The sequence below is a fragment of the Pseudonaja textilis genome, chromosome Z (genome assembly GCF_049901715.1).
Source record: "Pseudonaja textilis isolate UNSWEBS1 chromosome Z, rPseTex1.2, whole genome shotgun sequence".
Lineage (NCBI taxonomy): Eukaryota > Metazoa > Chordata > Lepidosauria > Squamata > Elapidae > Pseudonaja > Pseudonaja textilis.
In genome coordinates this window covers 48549216-48571532 of record NC_142008.1, presented here as the reverse complement: position 1 = coordinate 48571532, position 22317 = coordinate 48549216, and the positions used below count along the sequence as shown (strand labels likewise).

The 22317-nt window shown below is 40.1% G+C and overlaps 1 protein-coding gene across 1 annotated transcript in view; it reads right to left on the bottom strand.

The window, feature by feature from the left end:
* The window catches only part of RBMS3 (RNA binding motif single stranded interacting protein 3), a 444163-nt gene that overhangs the window by 102261 nt on the left and 319585 nt on the right, over positions 1-22317 (bottom strand). The window contains exon 7 of the mRNA XM_026708139.2: positions 18661-18707. Within this exon, the coding sequence (XP_026563924.2) occupies positions 18661-18707 (47 nt within the window). The remainder of the gene's footprint in view (positions 1-18660; positions 18708-22317) is intronic.

The window sequence follows — 22317 nt, the reverse complement described above, 5'->3', positions numbered from 1 at the left end:
TTGCAGCAATAAAGGAAGATACTGAAAAATACTGATTGAATTTGAATGTATTTAAGTGTAACATTTAGTACATTTTCTAGTCTTATCTAAAAATTATTAAAGCATGATCAGAATCCAAACAAAACAAAAATTGAAAGTATGCAGGATTTGAAAGCAATTAGAGAGATGTAACAACATGAACTTGTACACTTGTCACTGTTTTGATTGCTAGGATTAACAATAGTTTTGCTAAAACACTCTGGATAAACAGTTTGGGGTCCCCCCCCAATATTTGGTGGAAATGCTATAAAGTTCAATATTTCTGTAGAATGAAGTTAGTAGAATAAAAATAACCTTAAAACTGAAATCCAATTTCAGCCCACTATAGTTTTATTGAGCTTTATCAGACCACATATTCTTATAAAGTATACTGACATTAACTGATATTAACTGTCTTTTTTTAAAAACAAATTTTATTCAGTTTTTCACATTAAAAACAAAAATCTCTTTTTAGCGGATAACATATTTCCAGGTCATCATCTTTACATACAAATATGACAGCAATTATACATTCATATATGCATACTTAATTCTATTATACCTTTTCCATTCCAAATTTTCAGGAAGGACAGAAACGAACACATTAATTCTAACCTAATTAATTCTTTCATTAATCTCAGTCAAAACATCTTTTTGTTTCATTTCAATTATTTCAAATATAATCCTTTAATATTTATTTTAAAAATAAAGATAAATATGTGTTTGCCTAATAATAATAATAATAATGATAATAATAAAAAAAGGTTACTAATGTCTCTCCTTGCTTTTAATAGTCTATATTAACTTATTAATTTAGTTGGTTCTTTAGTCTGTCGTATTCCGTTTCCATTACACATTCTTTTTATAAATTCTAGATTAATACAAATTTTAACATTAAAAAAAAACCTAGTATAGGTTTCTCCCCTTTTACTGTTTTGAGTGTGACACCTCAATGATTAAAATATACCTTTATTCCCTCATCTTGATTCCCAATAAACCATTATTTTTAAGAAGTTACAATGATAATCATTACATCTTTTCATTTGGATTCTGCAACATATTTTCCCCACTTGATTTTTAATAAGAGTTATAAGTATCTATATTACCCTATTTTCTAAATATTTTTAATTGCAGCAATATTCTTATTACTCCTTGTCACTCTGCAGAATCCCCTTTTTAATTCATCAACCATTATCTCTGAAAAACAATTTCTTTTCAACATTTTACTATTTCTTTATTTCATGTTTCTTACTGCTTCTCCTCCCCCTCTTTTCCCCATATCTTTTCTCATTACAGTTTATATCCCTCTCTTTTTTAATATTTTCCTTTCCCCTTTTCTGCTGGGTCTTTCTGTCTTTCCCAACTTCACAGGTATTCCCCCTTTTGATTGCCTTCTTAAGTCTCAACTTTTAACCTTCCTTCTTTCCCTACTTCTTTGTAGCGTTCTTTGTGTTAATTGTCTATTTAAGATGACTTCTCCTTGAGTCGACTCCTCCTCCTCTGAAGCTTTTTCTTCTTGTTCTTCAATCGCCATTTCCATTTTTTCTAACAAAGAACAAAGGGATTCCTCTTTCCTGTAGTAATTCTCTCATATTTTTAAGTTCCATTTTTAATTCCCAAACAGATATCATCATTACACTCTTGTATTTTATGATTGTTAAAGTCCACAAAAAAAAAAAACCACTTTTACTTTCCTTCTTTTTTCTTTCAATTTTCTAAAGTTCTCAATTGTTCCAGCCCAGAGTCTATACCAAAAACATCAATCAATCCCACAGTCAGTCTTTCCTTGCTTTTTTCTTTATTCTAGTTCTGCTTTCACTTTCTAAGATTCTTACTTTGTTTCAATATTTCTTTAATATTATATCCACACAAGTTCATTCAGAAACAGGATGCTTTCCCTTTTGTTTGAGCTCAAGTCAAAAGGTGGCACTTTCCATTATACAAAGTCTTCATCTTTTCCCCCTATATTTTTATTTAGGGTTTTTCGAACCTCAATATTCCAGCACAGTCCAGTCTCTAATTTGTAAACTTTATTATTATTTTTTTTTGACAATTTTAATTCCAGCTTTATTTTATGCCTGTTTATTCCCAAAATATTTTAGTCCAATTTAGTTAAATCTTTAGTTCCAGCTTCTTCCTTTCCAGGTTCGAAGCCCCGCTTAGCTGTTAAAAATATTTCCTTCCCCCCCGCCCCCTGTCCCTTTGTAATTTCACTGCTCACTTTTCTTTTCTTAAAAAATCCATGTTACCTTAATCCCAGTTTGTTTAGTTGTATTGCTCAGTTGTTGGTGTCGCGGTGGTATAGCATGTGATCTTGAAGCTCTAAGATCACTGCTGATATCTCCGTTGCAAGACAGTTTCACCAGACCTAAACTGTCCCATAGAGACGGTGACAGAGGAGGGCACAACCTATCAATCCCAGGGACATTGCAAAGTCTCTGGTAGATCCAGGAGAAGCCCTTTTTTTTCCTGCGGTGGAGAGACGGCCATTAAAGCTGCTGTAGCTGGGACAGCTCTGGAAAGGAAGAAAGCTGGAAAGAAAATGTGTCAGTTTGGTGAGATAAATTTCTACTTAGTATTTTCTGGAGAGAACACCCTAAAAGACTAAAAGTTAAATTTAAAAGTGAAGATAAAAGTGGTCAAGCAGCGGGATTAAACACAAATTAAACCTGAAGGTTTTTTGTCTTTTTATTGGAACTTGGATTTTTGTAAAAGCTTTTCAATTTTTAAACTGGACTGGTCTTTCCTTTTTAACTTTTAGGTTTTTAAAAAATAACTCCTTGGGGAAAAAAAATTTCTCTTCTTCTTAACAATTTTAGATTTTTTAAAATTTATTCCTGGCTTAAATATTAGAGGGGAAGGGAAAGGAAAGGGAAATAAGTAACACTGCCACCTGGAGGCTTGGATACATTGTTTTTCTTTCTTTCTTGTTGATACATTTGGTGTTATATTCAAGGACTCTGAGTTTTCATTGAAAAGGTAGTGGGAAGAGCATGTAGATTGTTTATGCAGGTGCTCTTCTGTGGAACTACTGATAGCTGGAATTTGGAGTTGAAATTGAAAAAAAGAAGTTTGAAATGACCTTGAAAAGAGAACTGTAATTTTTTTTTAATTTAGTAAAGAGCCTCGAATACTTAGTGACAGTGCTTTGCTTACTGACAGAATTGCATTTTCTCCCTCCTTTTTTTTTTTTTACTCCCCCTCCAGTTGAATAAAGATACAAAAAAAGAAGAGTCGTTAATTGAATTTCAAGAGGAATGTATAGCAGTAATTGAAAAAGAAGAAGGAGCTGTAGGTGGTGTACCCAGAGAGCAACGAGAACCAAAATGTACTAGAGCAACAAATCCTACTTATAAAGTGTAAAATGGATGAGAGAAAACTGATTACAATTAATATAAATGGACTTAATTCGGCTACTAAAAGAAGAAAAATATTTCATAAGTTAGAGAAATTAAAATTTGATATAATCTGCCTATAAGAAGTACATATCAAAAAAACAACATGAATATATATTAAAACAACAAAAATTAGGGAAATTATTTACAGTGTTGACACAGTGTAAAAAGAGAGGAGTGGTGTTATACATTAGAGACGGAATCCCTGCAGAACAAAAATATACAGATGATGATGGAAGGATTTTGATGGTGGAGATAATGGACAATAATCTAAAGACACTTTTAATAGCAATCTATTAAAATAAATAAATAGCAATCAATCCAAATGATAATCAAAAAGATTTTTACAAAAAATTACATATGAAAATAATTGAACTGGACTATGCTAATGTTTGTCTGATGGGAGATTTTAATGGACAAATGACAAATTGGATTATAAAACACAGAAAGCAGCAAAGAAAACTGGAAAGACATTGCCAAAATCCTTCTTTCGAATGGTAGATGAGATAAACCTAAAAGATGCATGGAGAGAGAGAAATGCAGAAAATAAACAATACACTTTTTATTCAAATAGACATGCATCATGGTCCAGAATAGATATGATATGGATGTCAACAGAATTGCTCTTTAACATACAAGACATTACAAGACATACAAAAATTGAGAGAGAACTGACTTTAAAAAAAAAACACACACACACAAAAGAGGATTACAGAACCTCTGGGACACGATGAAGGCTTATACAAGAGGCTTGATAATGGACTATACAAGGAGAAGAAACATAAACAGAGAAAAACTTTTAAAACATTGGAAGATGACTACAAGAGGCTGGAAAAAGAGCTACAGAAATTTCCACAAAAAAGGACATTAAAATTAAAATGGACATGACTAAACATAAAATGGGGTTAATGGAAAAAGAGGAAATAGCACAAAAAATTAAAAATGCTAAGCAGAACTATTTTGAAATGCAAATAAACCAGGCAGATGGCTAGCATATAAGTTGAGAAAGAAAAGAGATTCAAGAAGGATAAATCAATTTATAAATGAACAAGGACATGCATGCTATGGAAATGCGGAGAAGAAGAAAATTATTCAAGATTATTATGGAAAATTGTACCATCAAGGGAATGTTCAGGAAGAAAGAATTCAACAATACCTACAAATCTGCCCAGATACCCAAAGACATTGAAATAATGTTAGAAAATAACATAACAACAATGGAATTAACAGAAGCTTTATAAAAGCAAAATATTGGGAAAGCACCAGGTCTGGATGGTTTGCCAGCGGAATTTTATAAGACATTTCAGGAAACATTGAATCTTCACTTATTAAAAGTTATGAATGAAGTTATGACAAGGAGGAGAATACCCAAAACATGGTCAGAAGCATATATTACACTTGTACTGAAGGAGGACACAGACCCACAGCAAGTTAAAAACAGACCAATATCTGTTCTGTATTAACATTCTTGAAGACTCGCATTCTGATTGGTCCACCCAGACCGCAATCCGATTGGTTCAGGGAACGCCTGTGATTGGAGCGCTAAGAATCTACCGCGATTGGCCGAGCCGATCGCGGGAGATTCAAAGCGCTGCCATTGGCCGCCGAGCCGCCGGCCGGCTGTATAAAGCCAAGCAGCTCGCACACTTTAAACTGTCCTTGCTCAGAGCTGAAATAAAGAGCTGATTGTTCACTTCGCGTCTCGCCTCTTATGTGACCCGATCCACCGATCTAACACTGGCGACGAGGATGGGATTGTGAGGCGAGGACCAACTAGCACGTGGCAAACGGTGATCGGCGCCTTGCACAATGGCCAGCACCCTGCCGCCCGCTCCATTCGACCCAGCAACCGAAGACTGGGAATCATATATCGATCGCTTCCAGATGTTTCTGAAATGCAGCAACCTCAAAGACGCCAATGGCCAGAGGAAACGGGCAGTATTCCTCACACACTGCGGGCCCGCAGTGTTCAAAATGGCCAAGGCACTGGCAAAGCCCGCCGACGTCAAGGAGATGGACTGGGCTGACCCCGAGCCCATCTTGCGATGCCATTAAACCCCTACCGTGCCCATCCTCATTCGGAGGCACGACTTCTACCGCCGAGATCAGCGCGAAGGCGAGACCATCGGCGACTTTGTGGCCCAGCTACGGAACCTGGGAGGCCCCTGCGAATTCCCTGACCTGGACCAGGCACTTCGGGACCGAGTCGTCCTTGGACTCCGAGACCCCGTGCTGCAGAGCCGGCTGATGGCCAAAGGCAACATCTCCCTCACCGACGCCCTCGTCGAGGCCGCCGCCGCAGAGGCCACCCGCCAGTCAGCAGCCCGGATGAGGCAAGCCAACACGAATGAACGGCCACCGACCAACGAAGCGACCCCCACCACCGCGAAGCCCGGGGAACCCAACCGTCGAGAAACAACCACGCATCATGGCGACTTCGAACCCCAATCCGACACCGAGGACGATGACGACGAGGAAATCCACCGGCTGCAGACCGAGCGCGACCGCCGGGGACGTAAGTCGGGCTTCCATTGTGCCGGCTGCGGCGGCGATCACCCCCGCTCTGAATGCCGTTTTCTCGACGCCATTTGCAGGCATTGTGAGAAGCGGGGGCACATCGCCAAGGTGTGCCGCAACAAAAAGAGCTACAGCCCGCAGCGACGAGGAAACAGCCCATGACGATGAGACGGCACCCCCCCCAGGCACCGAGACCGACCGACTGAGAGCCGGTGGAGCCGTGACAGCCGCAGCAGATGACTCAGCGAGGCACAGCGGCACGAGGAGACCCACCAGACGGTCGTCATCGGCCATTCATCAACCATGGACGCCCGGAAGGTACACGTGGCACTGTGCATCGAGGACCAACCCTGCGAGATGGAAGTGGACTCCGGGTCCTACCTCTCAATGGTCTCTTGGCACACAATCAAGCGCCTGGTCCCGACCATCCGCCGCAACGAACTAGACAACCAGAAGCTAATCCTGAAAGACTACCAGGGAAACCGCATCCCTGTGGTCGGCATTGGGCACTTTAAGGTCACATTCAAGAACCACACCGACATCTTGCCACTCACAATCGTGGACCGGGACCGCCCCAGCTTGCTCGGCCTGCAATGGTTCGCCCCGCTGGGCATCGAGGTGACGGGCATCCATCATACAGACGAAGCAGACTGGGAAGCGACTCTCGTAAGGGAATTCCAGGAGGTCTTCGACAACTCGCTAGGCAAGTACCGAGGGCCCCCTATATCCTTCAACCTTAACCCTAACGTCGCCCCAATCTGCCTCAAACCCCGGCGAGTGCCTTTTGCACTTAAGCCGAAAATCGCCGAGCAACTAGACAAGCTCATCGCACAAGGGGTACTAGAGCCCATCGACCATGCCCGTTGGGAAACGCCCATAGTTACCCCCATCAAACCCGATGGCTCCATCAGAATTTGCGGGGACCACAAGGCCACCCTCAATCACGTGCTACAGCAAAGCGCCTACCCCGTCCCAGTAGTACAGCACCTTCTGCACTCACTGGGGGGAGGCCGGTCTTCGCAAAACTCGACTTGGCACAAGCGTATCAGCAATTGCCGGTCGATGCGGAGACAGCCGAAGCGCAAACGATTGTTACACACCGGGGGGCCTTTTGGTGCAACCGACTCCAATTTGGAGTCAGCGTCGCTCCAGGAGTTTTCCAAAGTCTCATGGAAAGACTCCTCCAGGGAATAAAAGGGGTGGTTCCCTACTTCGATGACGTGCTGATCGCAGCCGCCAACAGAGAACAATTGGAGACCTCGTTTAAAGGCGGTGCTTAACAAATTCAAAGATGCCGGCCTTAAAGTCAAAAGAGACAAATGCCAAGTCCACACCGAGAGGGTCAAATTCCTGGGGTACCTCCTGGACCGGCACGGAATACACCCAACTGGGAAGAAACTCAGAGCCATCAAGGAAGCCCCCACACCAACAAACAAGGCGGAACTACAGGCATTTTTGGGACTGCTTAATTTTTACAATGTTTTCCTACCCCAAAAGGCGACCGTGGCGGAGCCCCTACACCGGCTACTCGATAAAACGGCCACCTGGACCTGGGGGAAGAGGGAGGAGACTGCGTTCCAACGAACAAAAAACCTGCTAACATCGGACGCAGTCCTGATCCAGTATAGCGAGACCCTTCCGCTGACGGTAACGTGCGACGCATCACCATTCGGCATCGGAGCAGTCCTCAGCCACACCCTACCCGACGGGAAGGAAGCATCCATCGCCTTCTTCTCCCGAACGCTGGCCAAACCGGAAAGAAATTACAGTCAACTGGACAAAGAAGCCCTCGCCATCGTCGCCGGAGTGAAAAGGTTCCACGAATACCTTTATGGTAGGGACTTTTCTATTATTACGGACCACAAGCCCCTGCTCGGGATACTCGCAGGGAACAAGGCCACCCCAAACATCCTGTCACCCCGGATGACGAGGTGGTCCGAGTTCCTGGCCGCATACTCATATGAACTATCACACCGCCCCGGTAAGAACATTCCGCACGCTGACGCACTAAGCCGGGCACCACTACCCGACTTAGATGACGACCCAGCGCCCACAACAACGACCCTGCAAATCGAGACCCTACCCAGCCCACTCTTAACCGCGCCAGACATTGCCCGTGAAACAAATAAAGACAAACGGCTGGCGCGGGTATTGAGCTGGGTAGAGCGGGGGTGGCCAGAAAGTGACGGAGGCGAACAGTTCAGAGCCTTCCGAAACCGCCAAACTGAGCTGTTCTCGCAAAAGGGATGCATACTCTGGGGCGACCAGGTAGTCATACCGGAAGCACTACAAGACGGAGTGTTAGCAATGCTGCATGAGGGACACCCAGGGGTCGTCAAGATGAAAGCCCTGGCCAGAAGCTACGCTTGGTGGCCAGGGATGGACAAACAAATCGAGACATGGGTCGCCAGTTGCAGCAGGTGCCAAGAATCGAGAGCCACCCCCCCCGCCATGCCGGTCCTGGAATGGGAGACCCCAAGAGGACCATGGTCGCGAATACACATAGACTTCGCCGGGCCAACCAAGGGGCATACATTCCTCATCACCGTAGATGCTTACTCCAAATGGCTGGAGGTAAGCACTATGAGGGCAACAACAACAGAAGCGGTCATCGACAAACTCAATGGACTCTTTGCAACACACGGGTTACCGGATGTCATAGTGTCGGACAATGGGCCACAGTTCACGGCACTGGCATTTGAAAAATACCTAGCCGAACGGGGCATCAGACATGCCTTAACCTCGATGGCTCACCCGGCGGCGAACGGTAGGGCGGAACGGATGGTCCAATACACAAAAAAACCATCCAAAAAATCGAAACCGGCGACATCCAGGAAAAAATAAACAAACTACTCTTCATACAGCACATCACTCCGAACACGACCACGAACAAGAGCCCAGCGGAGTTACTAATGGGAAGGAAACTGAGGTCTCCACTGGACCGCCTACACCCCACCTACAACCCAGAGAAACCCCCGGACTCCTCCAGCCGGTACCGGGCATTCAACATCGGGGACACGGTCTACGCAAAGAACTTCACGGGAGACCCCCTCTGGGTTCCCGCACAAATAACACAGGTAACCGGGCCCCGATCATACAGACTCCAAATGACAGACGGGAAGAGCTGGAAATGGCACATCGACCAGCTATGGTCCAGACTAGCCGCCAACAACCCCGACGCCTCGGCAACAGCAACCAAGGAAAGCAGAGAGGGAGGGGAAGCCTCAACATCCAAGCCGGTAAACGACAGCAGGCCGGAATCATCAACGGCACACACCCCAATGCAAGCCGAACACCCCCCACCAGAAGACAGAAACGCTCAAATAAACCAGCCATACTCACCAGCAGACCTCGAACCGTCGCAGATGGGATCTTCACCTGGAAGGTACAGCCAAGCCAGCTCAACCAGCCCGGAAAGACCGAGCGAGAGCAACAGGAACCGCAACTCGACCAACCCAGGTAGTCCGGGCGGGAGCTGCGGCGACAGGCCCGGCTCACCCTTCCAGGCGGTTCCATCAGCGAAGTGGAGAGCGACGCGGAGCCCGTCCGAACCGGCTGACGACCACACACCGACTGAGCCACGCAGGTCAGCCAGACAGGTTCGAAGCCCCACCTACCTGCGCGACTACGTCACGACACTGCGTCGGACGAAACCATGAGGAGGGTGTTCTGTATTAACATTCTTGAAGACTCGCATTCTGATTGGTCCACCCAGACCGCAATCCGATTGGTTCAGGGAACGCCTGTGATTGGAGCGCTAAGAATCTACCGCGATTGGCCAAGCCGATCGCGGGAGATTCAAAGCGCTGTCATTGGCCGCCGAGCCGCCGGCCGGCTGTATAAAGCCAAGCGGCTCGCACACTTTAAACTGTCCTTGCTCAGAGCTGAAATAAAGAGCTGATTGTTCACTTCGCGTCTCGCCTCTTATGTGACCCGATCCACCGATCTAACAATATCCCTATTAAACTCAGATTATAAAATGTTTGCTTCAATTCTGGCAGAAAGACTGAAAAGATACTTAAACAATTTTATTCATTCTGATCAAAATGGATTTCTGCCAGAGACAAAGACAATATGAGAATAATTTTAGACACACTGGAATACTTTGAGGCTAATCCCGAAAAACAAATGGCTTTGATGTTTTTAGATGTTTTAGCTGCTATAATTGGACCAAATGGGCTTTGGTAAAAAATTTACCCAAGCCATAGAAATGATATATTGTAAACAAACTGAAAAGGTTATGATAAATGGAGAGTTGACAGACTTTATAGATATAAGAAAAGGGACTAGACAAGGCTGTCCATTGTTGTCTCTGTTGTTTGTGTTAACACTGAAAGTGCTGACAGGAAGAAAAAGAAATAAAAGCAATGAAAATTTAAAAAAGAAGAGTATAAATTGCAAGCTTTTGCAGATGACCTGATATTCATATTAGAAGATCCATTGGAGTCAGCCCCTAAACTGATAGAAAAGATAGAAGAGTATAGAAAAGTAGCAGGTCTGAAAATAAAGATAAAACAAAGATCTTAACAAAGAACATATTAGCAAGATGAAAAAAAGAATTGGAAGAAGTTTTGGGGATCCAGGTCAAAAATAAGGTTAAATATTTATAGATTCACATAACACAAAGATGTAGCACACTTAAGGAGGATAACTATCGTAAACTCAAACAACAGATTGCGACAGATTTAATAAAATGGGAAAATTTACAATTATCATTGATTGGGAGAACATCAACAATTAAGATGAACGTATTGCCTAGAATTCTATATCTATTTCAGACAATTCCAATTTGACTAAGAAAAGAATTTTTTGAAGACTTAAATAGAATTGTGCTGAAATATATTTGGCAGGACAAAAAAGTGAGAATAAAACTTAAACCCTTACAAGATGCAAGAACAACAGGAGGGTTTGCCTTGCCTAACTGGAAGTTATATTATCAAGTGACAAATTTGATGAGGGTAAAGGAATGGATAACTTTAAGGAACAGTAGATTTAGAAGGGCATGACTTGCTGCTGGAATGGTTTGCCTTCCTCAAGTATAAGCGAACTAAAACACATGGGTATTTTAGAAGACATTACATTAGAGAGGCATTGTTTTTCAACTGGGAGAAGATAAAAAGACAATATTACTTGAACATTCCATTATGGATATCTACTATTGAAGCTTTTTCTTATCCAATAATATATAAAAAGGAACAAACAGTTAGATATGATGAGATATTGAATGAAAAAGGTGAACTTAAATGTATGCAAGCATTGGAAGAACAAGGTGTAAAAATGAATTGGTTTTTATATTTGCAAATACAATCTAGATTTGATAAAGATATTAAAACAGAAAGTGTTAGGAATATAAGTCACCTAACAGGTATTTGGGTTAGAAATATATAAACCAGGATAAACGTTTTAAAACTGTATCTTTAAGAAAATGCAAAACTAATTAGGTGTGGTTTCTCAAACAGCCATAAGATGGAGCCAGAAACCTGGTTTGTCTTAGTCTTAGTCTCAGAAGAGAGTGTGTCTGAGTGAGTCTCTCTGTTACCTTCTGTTGGAAAGTATTGCCGTTCCTCCATTTCTTCTAATTGACTGATATTACTGGATTTGATGTAAGTCTGATACTGAACTGTTTTTGACACTGGACTTTGTTATTGAATTATCCCTGGATTGAAAAACTGACTGATTTACCTGTGAATGACTTTGGACTGCCTATTTTGGACTTTGCTTAAACCTTTCTGGAAGTAAAAACCTACATTTACTGTACAGTGTACCTGTGTTCTGTGTGTGTATTATTCAAACACTACTCTCAAATACATCTCCCTGTATGCGCTCATTCTCCTAACGGGGAATTACCTCAAGAGAAGGCATCTATGATAAGTTGGCTGACTTAGATAAAATTCTGATGAAAAAGTAATTAAAAAACTTTATGGACATTTGCTGGAGTTTAAATTAGAGAAAGAACAAGTTAAAGAAACAATAATTGCTTGGGGGAAATTTTTTGGATATGGGGTTGACTTAGATAAATAGCAAAAATTGTGGTCTCAAAATTATAAAATGACAATGTCAACTGCATATAAAGAAAATTTGTATAAGATGTTTTACAGGTGGCACCTACTCCCGATGAGAATTGTGACAATGTTCAAGAACAAATCAGATAAAAGTTGGAAATGTTCATCAGATACCTGGCTCATATTACCATATGTGGTGGACATGCTTGGATTCAAAAAGATACTGGACTTTAATCCACACATGGTTGGAAAAAACAATAAAACAACACATAGACTTTAAACCTGAAATATTCTTATTAGGAATTATACCGGAAATATACAATAAAGAGCTGAAATATTTTATTGTAAATTCCTTAACAGCAACTAGAATTGTATTTGCTTAGAATTGGAAAAATGAAAAAAATACCTATGCAGGAGGAAGTTATTAAGAAAATTATGGATTGTGCTGAAATGAGTAAATCGACATTTGAAATTAGAGAGCAAGAAGATAAGCAATTTTATATGATATGGGATTTGTTTTATCAATGGTTGGACAAAAAGACATGGTAATGTAATAGATTAGATATTTTTGTAATAGAAGTTCAATAGATTGATATAAAACACAATGTAGGCATATATAACCATTGAATGAAAGTACAATATAAATTTTAAAATAAAATTTAGAATATCTCATATAAAATGATGGAATAAATAGTTCAGTCATGGGTGATTAATAACTGATAAATAAGCATATGTTACTTTGACGAGGTGAAAAATTATATAAACTGTGAGTAATGACTACAAAAGAATAGCATAAAAGATTTGTAATCAACTGACACACTATGTGTACAAAATGGAAGACGATTCTACGTTTTTATTTTTTGTTTGTATACGTTTGTCTTAAAAAATAAAAAAATTGTATTAAAAAATATAAACATAAAGTAAAATTAAATTAAAAAAAGAAAAAATAGTGAATAGTGAAAAAATGAGAAAATTATGAGGAAAAAAAGCAAATAGAAACAAGAAGAGAATGTAAAGAAAGTGACTCTTAATTTCCTATATAGCAGTTGGCAAATAAATCTTCACAATTTCATTTTTTTAAATTATATATTTTTCTTCTTCCTATTGTTCAACCCTTTTTAATCAACAAATCCCTAAATCACAAATGATATTGTTTTCATTTTTAGTAAAAAAATAATTAAAATAATTTTAAAAAGGCTTTTGGTCTTTAATAAACATATTTATTGCCTTGTCCCTGATCAAAAAGGTCGATTTTGTCATTTCAGCTAATTCCATCATCAGATAGGGACAGCTGAGAAACATCCTTCCAAAGAAACCTATCTGACATTCTTAGTAATGGAACAATTGATCTCACCCAGAAGAAAGGTCCCCAGTCTTAATTAATGGGAAGGAATTCCAGGTATCATCTCCATCAGATAAATATGTGTCTATTTAAAGTCATAACTAAGTACAGCCACAATTGCATTGTGCAAACAGTAGTTTATCTAAACCAGGGGTGTCAAACTCAATTTCATTAAGGGCTGCATCAGCATTATGGTTGTTGTCAAAGGGTCAGTAGCGGCATCACCATGACTAGGCAGGTGTGGCTGGGTGAGCGTAGTCAACTCGATGCCACCCACTGGGTGTGGCTGATTCAGGACAGCTGGGTTGGGATGAAACAACTTGCATGGGTTAACATAATGTCGGGACAATTTGGTGTCCCATAAGCTCCTCCCTTCCCCAAACTGCAAGCAGCCAAGTGCATGCCCATGTGTGTGTGTGCATGCGTGTGTGCATGTGCACACGCACATGTGCGTGCACACACACACACACACACACACACACACCACATTCCAAATTTGCGGACTTTTCTTCACAGAGGAAGGAGAGGGCCCTTTTCCCCAAGTCCAGTCATGATTGACAGTTTGTAAGCTCAGATGTGGATAAAAGTTTCCAAGCTTGGAATGGAGTGTGTGCATGCATGTGCACAGCACGCCAAAGACTTTCTCCTCCCAATGCCAGACATCATTGGCATTTCCCTGTCTGGTGGCTGCTCCCAGCAAAGCAGGAGGTGGAGGATGACACTGCTGCGTATGGAAGCACAAAGGAGAAAGTCTGCAGGAGGCAATTTCCTCTGAGTCCAGCTTCTGCCTTGACAGATCTGTGGAGAGCAAGTGGAGGAGGCAGGGAAGCAGCAAGGAAGGCTGGCCCTTCTCAAAAGGGAATCCAATCATGCATAATAAGGATGCAGGCTTGTTGGGGAAGTCTTCCATCACGCAGCTCCCCTGTCACAGTCTCGTCTCCAGAAATCTGCAGGGAAGACACATCTGGAAGGCAAGATGCAGTCTCCATACTGGCCACTTCAACCTTTCCAAGCCCCCTCGATTAAACATACATTATGCAAATTAAAACATAGGCAAAAAGAAAACAATTAAATCGCTAACTACAGCATGTTTCACATGTTTTCTGTAAAAAAAAATCAGAAAATTGATTATTGGTTTAGGAAGGAAGAGCAAACCTTATTAAGGAACTCTTAACATGAACGGAATTGAAGACTCCAAAAGGTCTTTCTAATCTGCCTTCCCCTTGAGCCTTCAGTTATTATTATCCATTTAAGAAGATCAATGGCCTCTATAGCTCACCTTAAAATCAAAATCCAGAAGAACTTAGTTAATTCACAATACTGGCCTATGAAGAATGAAAATAATCTTTGGGCCTGAGAGCATGCAAGTGTCAGGTTAGAACATTAGTCTCTCATTTGTCAGCAACTGGAAGTACACAAGTCCATGTAATTCCCTTTCCTGTCTCACAACTCAATCCATACATCCTTTAATTTCCAGGCACATTTTTTTCTCACAGCTTCTTAAAAAACCCACAAAGTATACCGTAATTAGCAGGAAAAATAAATCTAGCACTTCTGAATTCTTTCCCCAAGACGGAAAGAGAAGCTCACAGCATGAAGGGTGCTAGCAAATACATCAAAGAACATAGTTATTGCTGTTAAAGGCAAGAGTAGATAATGGAACAATTTTGCAGCTCTTACCTCTAGAATGTGGCTTGGTATTGCATTACAGGTTAGGCTAAAATCTGGCTGACTAGTTTGAATTGAATTGAATTCTTTATTGTCATTGTATGTAAGAGGGCTATCCACAAAATAGATTACGTTTTTGTCTGTAGCAAGAAGGGGCAGAGCTAGCACAGCCATCTTTGGTCTGTGTGTCTGCCGCTCAGTCTGCATCTACTCGTGCTAGTGGGAGGTTCGTATCGTTGCCCATTATTTCACAGCAAACATTTGAAATGTGTGCTGCAATTGAAAATCCTGCGAGTTGTGAGGAGCGATCAGTGATAAGGTTTTTGTTGGCAAAAAACCATAAACCGATTGAAATTTTAATTGAAAAATTGAAAAACTAAGAAAAGCAATTCAGAACAAGCGTAGAGGAAAGTTAAGCTCAAAAATTTTGTTCCAAGCCAGGTCTTCATCCTCGGAAACAACTGGTAGTCGCTTGGTGCAAGATCGGGGCTGTAGGGCAGATGAGGAAAAATCTCCCACTTGAAAGCATTCAGGGCTTCTCGAGTGCGATTTGCTGTGTGTGGTCGGGCATTGTCATGCAAAAACAAAATTTTTGAGCTTAACTTTCCTCTATGCTTGTTCTGAATTGCTTTTCTTAGTTTTTCAATTTTTCAATTAAAATTTCAATCGGTTTATGGTTTTTGCCAACAAAAACCTTATCACTGATCGCACCTCACAGCTCGCGGGATTTTCAGTTGCAGCACACATTTCAAACGTTTGCTGTGAAATAATGGGCAACGATACAATCCTCCCACTAGCACGACTAGATGCAGACTGAGTGGTGGACGCACAGACCAAAGATGGCTGTGCTAGCTCTGTCCCTTCTTGCTACAAACAAAAACATAATCTATTTTATGGATAGCCCTCGTATATACACAGTATACATACAACGAATTTCACATAACACCCAGAGACCAGACTCAACATGCACACATACATGATAATCCCCAAACACCTCCCCACCCACCAAAATTCCCTGCCTCCTAAAAACACACAAGCATCCACACAACAGACCAAGTAATACTGCAGCATGGTGTACAGACCTTGCCAATGTGATTTTAATACTCAGAAGAGATAGGAAAATCCAAGGAAAACTTGGCACACAATAAACTGTGGTGGACAATGCTTATTTTGACCTATATTGATTACCCTCCCCAGCAGCAGCCCATCAATTTTAGAACTGCATGGTCACAAAAATGGAGGACTTCAGCCTCCCAAACCCTGTTGATACAGAAACCCTCTTGCATTTCAGCAATGGTCAGGCTATATGCCTGTAACCAAAGCAAAAACCCAAATGCAATAGGCCAGAATGCAGCCCAGCCACCACACCCCTCCTGTTGTCGACCCTGAAGATGACATATGTGTAGCCATACTTTATATTAGCCTTAATATTTCTTTTTCTATTAGCTTTTAGATTTATAGTAATTGAATTTACTGATACTTCAGGTTCACCCAGGGGGCATGTAGAGATAAAGGGGGGATGTTATGTCTAGGTGGTGTTCCTTTCCCGTGAGAATGGCTCAAGATGCCTGCAGCTAGATGAAGGTGGAGTTTGGAGTTGTGGGACTATGGAACCAAGAAGTGATTGCAGATTGTGACTCAGGGAGAATGCTCCACACTTTTTATTTTATTGGGTGTAATTCCAGATCCGGTTCAGAGTCGGAATTACATCAAGTCTGTGGCCAATTTAATGTGTTCCTAATAAATGGACTTGAAATAGAAAATGGGTTCCATGGACTTTATTTTTGGGACATGTTACTTGGGGCTTAACACCTGTACCTTCTTCTCAGCCCCTGGGCCTAGATGCAATTGCTACTCCTTGTCATAGCTGGGGCCGGACTTGCAATTACATCGGCCTGCAGGGCTCACCCAATGCTCTTGTCTGTTGCCATGCTGGGAGCCCCAACTAAAGGCTGAATAGCAATAGCACCTAGACTTATATACTACTTTATAGTGCTTTACAGCCCTCTCAAAGCAGTTTACAAAGTCAGCATATTGCCCCCAACAATTTGGGTCTTCATTTTACCCATCTCGGAAGCAATGGTGGGATTCAAAAACTTTTACTACCGGTTCTGTGGGCGTGGCTTGGTGGGCATGGCCATGTGACTGGGTGGGCGTGGTTTTTTTTTGCTGCCCCCACACATTTTGGGGAGCTTCTTACCACAGAGGAGCCTCTGGGGGGTGGTTCTGCTCCCCTAAGGCTCCTCTGGGGCTCTGGAAGAAAAGGAACAGAGCATGGGAGGGGCATGCAGCACCCCTCCAAACTCCATTTTGGGAGCTTCCTAGTCTCAGAAGTGCCTCTGGGTGAACATTTTTGCTCCCTAAGGCTCCTCTGAGGCTCTGGAAGGCAAAAAATGGAGGTAGGCTGAGCTCCTCCCTCCATTTTTTGCCTTCCTGGGACTCAGCAAGGGGAATCCCGGCACAGCTGATCTTATCTACAGCTGATTAGAAAAAAAAGAAAGAAATACCTTAAGCAAATGTCAGGTGGGTGGGCAGGGTGAGTGAGCATCGGGCAGAAGGGTGACCGGGTGGGGGGGCATGGCCAGCCAGAACTTACTACTGGTTTGGCAACCCGCAACAAATTCTTGCTACCGGTTTACCCGATCCGGTGTGAACCAGCTGAATACGACCACTGCTTGGAAGGATGGAAGGCTGAGTCAATCTTGAGCCTGGTGGGATTCAATCTGCCAAATTGCAGTGGGAGTAGCTTGCAGTACTGCACTCTAACCACTGCGCCACCGAATGCTCCAAGCCTCACCCTGCCAAGGAAGAGGGCAGCTAGGGCTCTGCTGAATGTTGTTAGAATTACTTCTAAATAGTTGTTTTTTCAACCAATTGTCTTGCTCACTTTTGAATGGCTTGCAAGGGAAGGGGGGATGCAACTGATTGTTTGTTTATTTTAGAAATATTGGATATTTTTCTACACAAAGGCTATCTCTCCTGAAAAACATAAGATGTACGAAGTGGAAGAGAAGCAAAATAAAATTTGTGTAATGTGCTATGTGAGCCATTCTGGAATAACCCTGCCCCATTTCTGATTCCAAAACATCGTCAAGCACAGCATCTGCCTGAAATTACTAAACAAACAAAAATAAGGTAACTTTTTGATATTCACATTATTCAGTAATAGTCTAGTAACTATTCTCTGAAGGGAAAGACTAGTCTAATGGTTGAGTTGTTGATCTTGGAGCAGGGAGATTCATATTTAAACCCAACTGTGGATTTCACAAATTACACTGGCCCATTCAATTACCTCTCAGTTCTGTTTACCTATACTTGTTGTAGGAATAAAATGAGTATTGCACTGTGAGATATAAATAGCATTTATACCTGATGAATAGATAAATGAATAGAACTGCTTGCCTTATTCAAGATTCTTTAAAACATGTCTATCTCCTATTCATAGCCTGCCTCACTGAACAACGTGATCAGCGTCAATAAGTTAGCTTTAGAGAATATTAAAATTGAAGCAAATCATTTTTAAAATTCAGTTCAATCATTCCCAATTCATAATTAATAGTCTAGAAATAAATGAGGGGAAATGATTTTTCCTGCTTAATGCATATTTAAGTTGTCTCAAATAATACCACTTGAGTTGCTTTGAAATTGTGCTAACAATTTAAAATGCTTTAGAAAATATCACAATGCCATTAAAAACAGTAAAGAATATATTACTCACCCATTATGTATAGTAGCTGTAGGGTCATATGTCAAGGCCATGCCAGCCTATACAGAAGAAAGAAATAAGAAGATTACTCTTCTTGAGTTAAAAAAAATATAATACTACTTCAAGACAAATGAAAGAGATTAATAAGCCATTGTATCATCATTTGAGGAGATATTGAATAGAGGAGAGCATTAAATAGCCTCCATTGTTGATATAAACTGTTCTGTGTTGGTACTGATTTTTGTTTTCTAAGAAACTGAATATGATTGTGTGTACAATCTATGTGTCCAATTTTAAAAATTGAAAACAGTTCTACCATCAAAACATTACCCTAAAATATAAGCCACAACTGACATAGCAAACCAGAAATCAGTGAAACTAGTTGTCCTCAATCTGCCATTCAGATAGTTTGAGATTATTATTCTCAGAGTGTTTGGCCATAATAGTCAACTCGTCATATCACTATAACCAAGTACCAATTTATCGAGAGGGGGGAAGAAATCTGGCACTCTTTGTTTTGACAGTGCTGTGAAATTAGTACCTTTGAAAGCTTTCTTTTTGAGAAACCCAAGTAAATTATTTATTTATTTATTTTTTAAGAACAAGTTTTATTGATTTTTGAAGACAAACAAAACATAACACATAGAAATATAAAACCTCCTTTTTAAGAATTACTTATAAATTTCAACAAGGCAAATAAAGCATTATTTTTTAAAACATAGTTCCACATTATCACACTTCCATTTACACATATATATCTTTTCCAAATTTCTCATTATTTCTCCCTTCACTTTCATTCAATCGTATTTCCTTCTATCAAAGTTTCAGTAATTCTCAATCAGTCATAAGCACACAAAATGCATAACCTAAAGCAAAACATTGGAGAAAAAAAAAACCTCCTTAGTTATCATTTGTACATATCTTTTCCCAATTTCTCTCCCTTTAATTTCATTTCTCCAAGATTTTATTAATTTACAATCAAACATAAATAATCCACACACTAAACATAAAACATAAAACTTCTTTGAAAAGTGACTTGGCCCCAGGTTACATCTTTTTTGACAGACCTAAATCAAATTCATGCCCACCTTATATACCCTTCATATCTTATTAACCATTTTGTATTTTCTATATAACTTCTCCCATCTTTTCACTCTCTTAATTATATTTTATTTATTTCATCTTATTTCAAAGTCATTATACTTATATCTTTTGTCCGTTCTTTACCAAATATCTATTTATCTCTTCCCTTTAACAAAAAATTTCCCCTGTAATCACTTTTGAAGTATGACGCCTTCTCCTAAAATAAAGCTTAAAACAATACATAATTTCCATCCTGATTCTGCTTAGTACATTCTACATATTAAATCTTAAAATAAAAGAATAGTAAACTTATAGTATAATTAAATATATAATTTCTATTCTAATTCTAATTCTGATAAGTACATTGTTTTAGAATAAAAAAAAAAATACTAAAGTTATAATAACATTAAAACAGTAACAAATTAAACTTTAACTAAGCATTAATCATTTAACACATTCTCCTAATATTTTATTAAATATCAACATCTATCATTATTAAACATTAATATTTTATTAAATATTCCAATAAACTGTTTCAAATGCAAATACTACAATACTATCTTATGCACTCTTGCAGAATCTTCTTTAATTATAAACTATCCATCATCCTTCATCTCTAAAAAAAAAACCTTTCTTTTAAAAATCTTGTTCTAACCTGTGGCTTTTTTTTTTCTTTTTCCCTCCCTTTCTTCTCCAATCTGGTCTTTTTGTCCCCCCTCTCCTCTCCCCCTTTTAAGTTTCCTCTCTGTTGTAATTCTCTTTTCAATTGCTTTCTACCATTGTACCTTCTTTTCACCCTATTTTTCTTTTTCTTGGTTGTTTTATTAAATCTTAAATTCTCCTTTTCCCTTCCTCCCTTCCCATTTTCTTTCTTAGTCAAACTTTTTAGTCTATTAAAAATGGCTTCTTCCTTTTCTTCTTCTTCTTCTCCTTCTCTTTCCTCCAGTGTTTGCTGGTACATAGAAACCGCCATTTCTAAAAAATGGAAGGCAGCTCCCAAAGAATCCTTGCCACTTTGTTGTCTTTCTTTTAATTTTTCATATTCCATTTTCAGTTCATCAACCGATGGTACCATTATAGGTTTTTTAAAAACAACCCAGATGCTTTCAATCTTGAAGTAATTTCCAAATGTCAGAGTTATCAAACAATCCAAACAAACAAAACTTTTTTCCTCTTCTTCTCTTTACAGTTTTTTTCCCGAGGCAAAATCCCAGATGTATTTTAAAAGCCGTATTACCATTAATTAATGGTCTTGTAATCTTCAAGGCGTCTCCTCCAACAAAGTTTTAAAAAAAAAAATTTTTTTTTTAGTCCTCCCCTTCCCACTTATAACAAAGAGCTTATTTTTACCTTTAAAAAACAGGTTTTTCTGTGCTCCTTTGCTTTCTCCGTAAGGAAGGGGAGTGAATTTTCCTTCAGCACTTTCGCCATTGTAACAAATTCTTTTGGAAACAAATGTATCAATCCAAAGTCAGGTTTCCAGGGTGTTTTAAAAGTAACATAATGTCGTGGTTTAGCCAAGAAAACTTCTCCTTCTAAGTCTTCCTCCTGCACAATCTTATCCAGTTGAAGATTCCTTTGTGGCTGCCATACAGACAGCCGCTCCACCGTCTCAGAAAAAAGGAGTCTAGCCGGCTGGGGAAGGGGGGTGCGATATCCCCAGACCCCTGGCCGGATCTCCTCTGTCTTCTGCTGCCCCTTCAGGGCAGCGACAACCCCCAAATCCAGTTGGATCGGGGGTACCTTGACGGCGAGCACAGCAGGGACCCGCAGAGAAGCGGATTCCTGCCGCCGCCGAAGCCTTGCAACCCGATGCCAAGTAAATTATTTTTATCTTTTTCATCTTAAACATTTAGAAGTATCAAAATAAACTGCCTTACTAAAGGAGCAAGAATATCAAACATGTAGAGTATCAAATATATAACGTGAGCAATGAATAGTGGGACTGTTGCCAAAGTCTAATAAATTAGGTGGAGTATGAAATGGAAGACTTACAAGAAATCATATAGTAATTAGGTGGTAAATAAGAACCAGAATTTCAAAATAAAACAAAGCAAGGGGTAGACTGATACAGAGGAAAGAGGTTATAAAGGTATGAATATGATTTTTAAATATGAAAAGTAATGTGGCAAAGAAAATTAAACAAAGAATAGAATAGAATAGAATAGAATAGAATAGAATAGAATAGAATAGAATAGAATAGAATAGAATTCTTTATTGGCCAAATGTGATTGGACTTTGTCTTTGTGCATATGCTCTCAGTGTACATAAATGAAAAAAATACATTCATCAAGAATCATAAGATACAACACTTAGTGATAGTCATGGGTGACTAATAAGCAATCAAATCATACTAGGAAACAAATTAAAACAATATAAATTGTAAAGACAAAAGCAACATGATTATAGTGGGAACAGATAGGTACTAGGAAGGATAAGAGGAAGAACAGTAATACCATCTTAGTAAATAAGTTGACAGTGTTGTGGGAATCAGTTGTTTAGCAGAGTGATGGCGTTCGGGAAAAAACTGTCCTTGTGTCTAATTGTTCTGGTGTACAGTGCACTCTAGTGTTGTTTTGATGGAAG